The 9,549-nt window shown below is 55.5% G+C and overlaps 1 protein-coding gene across 3 annotated transcripts in view; it reads left to right on the top strand.

The window, feature by feature from the left end:
* The window catches only part of DZIP1L (DAZ interacting zinc finger protein 1 like), a 366,901-nt gene that overhangs the window by 63,020 nt on the left and 294,332 nt on the right, over window positions 1-9,549 (top strand). For all 3 annotated transcript variants that reach the window (XM_069618039.1, XM_069618038.1, XM_069618037.1), the window contains exons 5-6: window positions 4,464-4,625; window positions 5,026-5,184. In XM_069618039.1, coding sequence (XP_069474140.1) covers window positions 4,464-4,625; window positions 5,026-5,184 — 321 coding nt within the window. The remainder of the gene's footprint in view (window positions 1-4,463; window positions 4,626-5,025; window positions 5,185-9,549) is intronic.

Here is a 9,549-nt window from a genome sequence, read left to right as displayed (position 1 = left end):
CCTTACCTCTGCTCTCTCTACCCCACCCACCCTCCCTACCTCTGCTCTCTCTACCCCCACCCACCCTCCCTACCTCTGCTCTCTCTACCCCACCCACCCTCCCTACCTCTGCTCTCTCTACCCCACCCACCCTCCCTACCTCTGCTCTCTCTACCCCACCCACCCTCCCTACCTCTGCTCTCTCTACCCCACCCACCCTCCCTACCTCTGCTCTCTCTACCCCACCCACCCTCCCTACCTCTGCTCTCTCTACCCCACCCACCCTCCCTACCTCTGCTCTCTCTACCCCACCCACCCGCCCTACCTCTGCTCTCTCTACCCCACCCACCCGCCCTACCTCTGCTCTCTCTACCCCACCCACCCTCCCTACCTCTGCTCTCTCTACCCCACCCACCCGCCCTACCTCTGCTCTCTCTACCCCACCCACCCGCCCTACCTCTGCTCTCTCTACCCCACCCACCCTCCCTACCTCTGCTCTCTCTACCCCACCCACCCGCCCTACCTCTGCTCTCTCTACCCCACCCACCCGCCCTACCTCCGCTCTCTCTACCCCACCCACCCCGCCCTACCTCCGCTCTCTCTACCCCACCCACCCGCCCTACCTCCGCTCTCTCTGCCCCACCCACCCGCCCTACCTCTGCTCTCTCTGCCCCACCCACCCGCCCTACCTCTGCTCTCTCTGCCCCACCCCACCCGCCCTACCTCCGCTCTCTCTGCCCCACCCAACCGCCCTACCTCCGCTCTCTCTGCCCCACCCACCCGCCCTACCTCCGCTCTCTCTGCCCCACCCACCCGCCCTACCTCCGCTCTCTCTGCCCCACCCACCCGCCCTACCTCCGCTCTCTCTGCCCCACCCACCCGCCCTACCTCCGCTCTCTCTGCCCACCCACCCGCCCTACCTCCGCTCTCTCTGCCCCACCCACCCGCCCTACCTCCGCTCTCTCTGCCCCACCCACCCGCCCTACCTCCGCTCTCTGCCCACCCACCCGCCCTACCTCCGCTCTCTCTGTCCCACCCACCCGCCCTACCTCCGCTCTCTCTGCCCCACCCACCCGCCCTACCTCCGCTCTCTCTGCCCCACCCACCCGCCCTACCTCCGCTCTCTCTGCCCCACCCACCCGCCCTACCTCCGCTCTCTCTGCCCCACCCACCCGCCCTACCTCCGCTCTCTCTGCCCCACCCACCCGCCCTACCTCCGCTCTCTCTGCCCCACCCACCCGCCCTACCTCCGCTCTCTCTGCCCCACCCACCCGCCCAACCTCCGCTCTCTCTGCCCCCACCCACCCGCCCAAACTCCGCTCTCTCTGCCCCACCCACCCGCCCAAACTCCGCTCTCTCTGCCCCACCCACCCGCCCAAACTCCGCTCTCTCTGCCCCACCCACCCGCCCAAACTCCGCTCTCTCTGCCCCACCCACCCGCCCATACTCCGCTCTCTGTGCCCCACCCACCCGCCCTACCTCCGCTCTCTCTACCCACCCACCCACCCCTACCTCCGCTCTCTCTACCCCACCCACCCACCCACCCTCCGCTCTCTCGCCCCATCCACCCACCCACCCTACCTCCCTCTCTCTACCACCCCACCCACCCACCCCTACCTCCGCTCTCTCTACCCCACCCACCCCCCTACCTCGCTCTCTCTACCCCACCCACCCTACCTCCGCTCTCTCTACCCCCACCCACCCTACCTCCTGCTCTCTCTACCCCCCACCCACCTCCTCTACCTCTGCTCTCTACCCCACCCACCCTACCTCCGCTCTCTCTTGCGCTCTCTACCCCACCCACCCTACCTCCGCTCTCTCTCTACCAACTACCCACCCGCCCGCTCCTCTCTCTCTCTACCCACCCACCCGACCTCTCGCTCTACCCTCTACCCACCACCCACCCTACCTCCGCTCTCTCTCTACCCCACCCACCCACCCTACCTCCGCTCTCTCTCTACCCCACCCACCCCCTACCTCCGCTCTCTCTACCCCACCTACCCTACCTCCGCTCTCTCTCTACCCCACCCACCCACCCTACCTCCGCTCTCTCTCTACACCCCACCCCCCTACCCCCGCTCTCTCTACCCCACCCACCCAACCTCCGCTCTCTCTACCCCACCCACCCACCCACCCTACCTCCGCTCTCTCTACCCCACCCACCCACCCACCCTACCTCCGCTCTCTCTACCCCACCCACCCACCCACCCTACCTCCGCTCTCTCTCTACCCCACCCACCCACCCTACCCCCGCTCTCTCTACCCCACCCACCCACCCAACCTCCGCTCTCTCTACCCCACCCACCCACCCACCCTACCTCCGCTCTCTCTACCCCACCCACCCACCCACCCTACCTCCGCTCTCTCTACCCCACCCACCCACCCACCCTACCTCCGCTCTCTCTACCCCACCCACCCACCCACCCTACCTCCGCTCTCTCTACCCCACCCCACCCACCCTACCTCCGCTCTCTCTACCCCACCCACCCACCCTACCTCCGCTCTCTCTACCCCACCCACCCACCCTACCTCCGCTCTCTCTACCCCACCCACCCACCCTACCTCCGCTCTCTCTACCCCACCCACCCACCCTACCTCCGCTCTCTCTACCCCACCCACCCACCCTACCTCCGCTCTCTCTACCCCACCCACCCACCCTACCTCCGCTCTCTACCCCACCCACCCTACCTCCGCTCTCTCTACCCCACCCACCCACCCTACCTCCGCTCTCTCTACCCACCCACCCACCCTACCTCCGCTCTCTCTACCCCACCCACCCACCCTACCTCCGCTCTCTCTACCCCACCCACCCACCCAACCTCCGCTCTCTCTACCCCACCCACCCACCCAACCTCCGCTCTCTCTACCCCACCCACCCACCCTATCTCCGCTCTCTCTACCCCACCCACCCACCCTACCTCCGCTCTCTCTACCCCACCCACCCACCCTACCTCCGCTCTCTCTACCCCACCCACCCACCCTACCTCCGCTCTCTCTACCCCACCCACCCTACCTCCGCTCTCTCTACCCCACCCACCCACCCTACCTCCGCTCTCTCTACCCCACCCACCCACCCTACCTCCGCTCTCTCTACCCCACCCACCCACCCTACCTCCGCTCTCTCTACCCCACCCACCCACCCTACCTCCGCTCTCTCTACCCCACCCACCCACCCTACCTCTGCTCTCTCTACCCCACCCACCCACCCTACCTCTGCTCTCTCTACCCCACCCACCCACCCTACCTCTGCTCTCTCTACCCCACCCACCCCACCCTACCTCTGCTCTCTCTACCCCACCCACCCACCCTACCTCTGCTCTCTCTACCCCACCCACCCACCCTACCTCTGCTCTCTCTACCCCACCCACCCACCCTACCTCTGCTCTCTCTACCCCACCCACCCACCCTACCTCTGCTCTCTCTACCCCACCCACCCACCCTACCTCTGCTCTCTCTACCCCACCCACCCACCCTACCTCCGCTCTCTCTACCCACCCACCCTACCTCTGCTCTCTCTACCCAACCCACCCACCCTACCTCCGATCTCTCTACCCCACCCACCCACCCTACCTCCGATCTCTCTACCCCACCCACCCTACCTCCGATCTCTCTACCCCACCCACCCACCCTACCTCCGATCTCTCTACCCCACCCACCCACCCTACCTCCGCTCTCTCTACCCCACCCACCCACCCATCCTACCTCTGCTCTCTCTACCCCACCCACCCTACCTCCACTCTCTCTAACCCACTCACCCACCCTACCATCACTCGCTCTACCCCACCCACCCTATACCCACTCTCTCTACCCCACCCACCCAACCCCCACTCTCTCTACCCGCACCCACCCTACCCCCACGCTACTCTCTCTACCCTCACCCACCCTACCCCCACTCTCTATCCCCATCCACTCTACCCCCTCTCTCTATCCCCACCCACTCTACCCCCTCTCTCTACCACCACAAATCCTGCCCCCTTTTCTCTACTCAACACTACCACCTCTCTTTACACCTACCAAACAACCTACACCCTTTATTCCCCTACCCACCCACACTAGTTAATCCTACCTCCTCCATTCCCCACCCACCCATCTTACCCACTCTCCTTATCCCCTCTCAACCTTCCTCTCACACACTTGCTTTATTTCTTACCCTCTTACTCTCACCCTTTCTTGCTGATATTTCCTTTTATTCGTCATCAATGGCACCCTCTGTGAATGGTTTTCTCCTTTGCTCTATTCCCCTTCTCATTGTATTGCAAACCTGCACCCCTTATTGCATCCACCTTTCAAACTTTGCACTCTCCTCCTTGCACCCTGGCACCTATAAATGCAAAATGCAAAGAACAGAAGTAAATGCTAAAACTAAGGGGATTGCCAATGCTTGTTTTAAGAGTCTCTTCCTTCACCCACCCGGACAGCCTCCAGGCCCGGATGTAGACCTCTGCTTTACATACTGTAATGGACTTTGCTTCTCTGACTGACAGGAGCTGGAGGACGCCCGCCACCGAGAGGTGGATTTAAAGCGAGAGTTTGAGCGGTGGAAGGAGGAGGAGAGGACCAGGTTCCAGCAGGAGATGGAGCAGCAGAGGCAGCTCTCCCTCACGCAGTTTGCAGACCTTGCCAATAAGAATGCAGCCCTGGAAGAGGTAAGTCTGGCACACCAAAGAACTGATAAGGCCCATTAGCCAAACACATAAAACCTAATATCTTCTAATAGCATGTAAACATAACAGTGGGGTGTGTTCTTAAGCAATTTACAGTTTATTCGGTCACTCTATTAAGAAAAGACTGAATACATTTTGATTAAATAACTTTGATCAATGTTTTTAAAAGAAACAAGTTAGTGGTATTTTTGTTGCATGCATTTGCTTAAAAATGGGCGACTGAACCAGCGTGGCTGTATGGGGACATGCCTGCTATTCTGCCCAAGAGCAAAGGGAGCAGCAAAGGTGGATAGACAGGAATTGGAGTAATCCTCTGTAAATCCAGGTTACTGTTGTGCTTTGTGAATTGTAAATCTCCAACTCTCTCATGTACTCTATCCAGAAACTGACAGAACTCGAGTCAAGGAAGGTGGCAACAACCAACCTTGGGCTTTTGATTGATGATGATGATGATGATGATGATGTTGATCGCAGGCGTGTAAGACACCAGGCCAAGCATCAGCAAGAGATCCAAAGACTGAGAGAGCTGATGGAGTCACAGGTGAGGGTGCTATTTGGAGCCAGCCATACTTCTACAGCTAGTGCAGATATAACATTGACATTTCGAAGGAAACAACCAAAGTGTAAAATCTGTCAACTGACCCATTATGTGCTGAGCCAAAGCAACAGTATGTACTTTTGCATATTATTTGTTTATTTTTGACAAAGGAATAACTAATAAAATGCAATGATGTCATTCATTGTCTCAAGCGCCTAGGGACAGACTGCCCGGCTGAAAGGCTACATCACAACTTTTTAGTTTGGGCTGGTTGACTGCACAGCCACCAATTATTGAATGTTAAGTACATGCCGAAGGGATGAGGTGAGTGACTGGATTAAGTACTGCATCCCAAACATCTACCTCTCTGTCTATCCTTCCGCATTTATAGTTATGCCAAATGTTAAACTTATCATGGAATGATGTCTATCGAGTAAGCGCAATCCCAACCAGGCCAAGAACAGGGTGCTCTCAAACAGCATAAAGGCTGGAGGTGGACTACAGCTGTGAAGGAATTTATTTCGCATTCTGTCCTTGCTTCACAATACTTTGACAATACTTTGAGTACCTGGCCAGTGGATGAAAATCCCTGGAATTGGTGTGAGTAGCTGACTCTTTGATGGTGTATGCATTTTCTATTTGGCCTTGTGACGTCTTCCTACACGAAAAGGGAGGCGTGACCCTCTGCAAAAATGTTGACTGCCTGCCATTTGCATCCTCTGTTTGCTTCTCACTGTAAGGTTTTGTATCTGCCTTATCCCCTCTAAGGTTAAGATGAGATCTACGTGCAGGTCCATCTATACAAAGCAAAAAGCCTTGCCTTCAACAGAGGATCCACCCAGCTCACTGGAGTGCTTAAGGACAATGTCACCGGGCCGAACACCTGCTTCTCCAGGAAGCTGGGCCTGGCCTGCAAATACTCTTTCTATTTGACCCTGTCCTATCTCTCTACACCGTCCGGGAGCTGGCACCCCCACCAACCTTTTCAGGTCCTAAACCTATAATATCTGTTTTAGTCTCCCTTGTTTGTAAGATGTATGAGTTTGCGCAATCTTCTAGAGAAGGCTGCTGGCAGTGTTGTGTTGGGTTTAGTGAGCCCAGTAGTTGTGGCAATGTTGAGTTTGATTCAGAAATGATCGGACCAAGGGATAGGGGAGATCTCAGGATAGGGATGTGACAGTTATGATGAGCTACCCAGTCAAGCGTGCAACCTTTTGTGTGGGTAGGCTCGGTAATGGTTTGGATGAACCCTAAAGTGGTCAGTTCTTTTTGTAGAGTAGATGCTTGAGCATCGTTACTATCATTTAGGACAAGATTAAGGTCGCCTAGTAGCACTATCTTAGAAGTTTTTTTGATGTTGTTGGACAGCGCATGTATGAGAGCCTCTTGTAACTCAGAAGAGGGGCCAGGAGGATGGTACACAAGATGGAAGGCTATGGTGGAGGTGGGCGAGGTCTGGAGTTTAATTAGGAGATATTCAGCGTTGGGTTCTAAGTCACTTTGCATTCTTCTAATGTTAAGAGTGTCTCTATCAATAATGGCAACACCTCCCCCACTTTGGCCGACCCTATCCTGCCTAAAGATAGTGTAGCCATTGGGGATGGCCAGGGAGAGGGCGGGCCGGATGATTCCTTTCCTGAAGCCAGGTTTCACAGATAAAGAGGGGATCTAGGTGGTCACTAGTGATCAGGTCGTGTACATCAAGAGTGTGGGCAGGGATCGACCGGGCATTCACCAGGGCACACTTCAGGGCAGGTGTATTGCTGCTGACCAAAGCTGGTGGGTTGTCGAGCTTAGTGGTAGCAAGTTCATTCAGTGCTGTCACAGGGGCGGCGGTCATGAATGTAGGGTAATCGGCAGTGGCACTAGTTTCACCAGAAGCATTAATCTTTTTTTTTTTTTTTATTTTACATTTATAAAGCGCTCACACAGCCCGCAGGCATCAAGGCGCTGTTACAGGAATTGGTTGTTTTTCTTAGTTGCCTATTTTTTTTTGTCTTAGTTACGTATTTATAATGCGCTTAAATACCCAGAGGTTTCTAAGCGCGGACCCGGGGATCGAACCAGTTGTTGCTTCGTGTCATCCTGCTTCCAAGACGCGAACGCTGCCACTGAGCTATCCTCCCGGGATAATCATAGCAATCATGGGGGTAGTGGTCACAAAGGCATGGCAATCAGCAGTGGCACTAGAGTCAGTGCTGGCATTATTCATAGCAATCATGGGGGTAGTGGTCACAGAGGCATGGCAATCAGCAGAGGCACTAGAGTCAGTGCTGGCATTATTCATAGCAATCATGGGGGTAGTGGTCACAAAGGCATGGCAATCAGCAGTGGCACTAGAGTCAGTGCTGGCATTATTCATAGCAATCATGGGGGTAGTGGTCACAGAGGCATGGCAATCAGCAGTGGCACTAGAGTCAGTGCTGGCATTATTCATAGCAATCATGGGGGTAGTGGTCACAGAGGCATGGCAATCCGCAGTGGCACTAGAGTCAGTGCTGGCATTATTCATTTCACCAGAAGCATTAATCATAGCAGTCATGGGGGTAGTAGTCACAGAGGCAATGCAATCAGCAATGGCATTAGAGTCAGAAGGGAGGGAGGGTGATTTGGTGGGTGGCCGTCTTGGTATGTATTTAGTGATGGCAAGGTGCTCGTGGACTCTCGGGGTCCGTCCCTGACGTGGAGATTATGCTGGGCAGCCGCGTTGGGCAGCGAGGCTCCGTTGTGGCATGGGGCCCTCATTAGAGAGCGGTGGCTAAGTAAGGTGACCGCAGGGTTGGGGATGGTATTGCATTCCCTCGACCTCACCCTCAGGTGGGCGTTGCGGATGGTGATAGAGGGAGGGGTTTTCAGACTGCGCTCGGTCGTGAAGCGCGATCGGAGCCGCTCGTTTCTGTGAGCCAGTGCCCCACATGAACGGGCGGTTGGCGCTTAAGGGGGTGCATGTCCCTTACCTTCAGGTGCCCAGCGAGGCCCGGCAGGTGGCAGCTCTGAGCAGCAGAAAACTGCAGAGAGGGACATTGGCCTTTCCTCCAGGCCTTCCCTACGCGGCATAGCCTTGCGGCTCGCTTCCCCTCCATATAAAGCAGGAGGGGAGGGCCGAGCGAGGCGTCGGGCCCAATCCGGGCTTGTTGCTTGGTGTGTTGTTGTGGTTGGCATGGGGACCGCAGCGGTGGCCATCTTAGGTGCTCCTTGATGAATTGTAGCTCGCGAACACGCGGGTTGGAATCCTGGCATCAGATGGTAGTCGGTAATAGTTAGGTGAAGCCAACCGCATTTACTTTTGGGAAGATTGGAACTTATTCACTGGTGAGAAAAATAACCATACATATACTTTTAAGAATGGCAAACACATTGAAAGGATAATAAGAACGTTTGTAAATGTTCATGTTCCAGAGCGACAGTTACCAACCAGCTCTTTCACTAGTAAGTAACTTTTAAACACTTGTTATACTTTTCAAGGCAGAATCCTTTTCTTATCCAGTGCTTCCCTAGTCTATTGCATGAGTTCTCTCAGAGGCAGAACAGGGATCCTAGTAGTCTAGGTGCCAGCTGTAGGCAGGGTGAGATAGGTTTCAGTAGCAGGAACATTCAGTTCCTGAGGAAGTCGCTTAGTTCACTTTAGAGTTTAAGGTCCACAGAGTTTGGTTAAGACACCCTAGAAGGATTCCAGCAATGGGCCTGGGCAAACAGTATGAGATGACTCCCAATCACATGAATCACCCGCAAAGCTTCACAGGAATCACACAAGGCTTAAGGTAAGTAATAACCCAGCCAACACAGTACCTCAGCAAAGAAGCAGAGTTTACAGCAGGACGTCTTCAGGATCTGCAGCCAAAAACCCAGTTGATGAATTCCTTGTTGTGATGACTGAAGACAGGACAGTGGAAGGGAATTTGCAGCAGGGATCAATCGGGACAGCTCCAGGAAATGGTTTCTACTTATCTGGTTGAGGCTCTGTGGTTTTGGTGCCTTTTTCAGCAGCCTGGAGGGACTGAATATCTATGGTCAGATTCTCGTTGCTAATCTGGTCGATCACTCTGGAGAGGGGACTTCAAGGACTCAAATCATGTCTCTGAAGAGCCAGGAGGAGGTCACCAATGTTTCAGAAGGATTCAGACTTCGGAATACCATGCACTGCACAATGTGTCTGGGTATTGGTGTATTGCAGCCCTGCAAGGTTGCAGCACAGCATGGGATGGCTCAAAATGCATGTCTTCTGGAGTCTAGTGGCTCCCATCAGGCTCTTGGGCAGGGTTGTCATTTCGGGACCCCCAGGTTGATTGGAAGGAAGGATAACAGCAGACTCTGGTTACACAGCAGGCTCTCCGGTCGATGGAAATAGCTACACCAGTCTTTTCTTCA

The sequence above is a fragment of the Ambystoma mexicanum genome, chromosome 10 (genome assembly GCF_040938575.1).
Source record: "Ambystoma mexicanum isolate Mex_15411 chromosome 10, UKY_AmexF1_1, whole genome shotgun sequence".
Lineage (NCBI taxonomy): Eukaryota > Metazoa > Chordata > Amphibia > Caudata > Ambystomatidae > Ambystoma > Ambystoma mexicanum.
The sequence above is the reverse complement of the archived record's forward strand: the minus strand, read 5'-3'. Positions and strand labels throughout refer to the sequence as shown.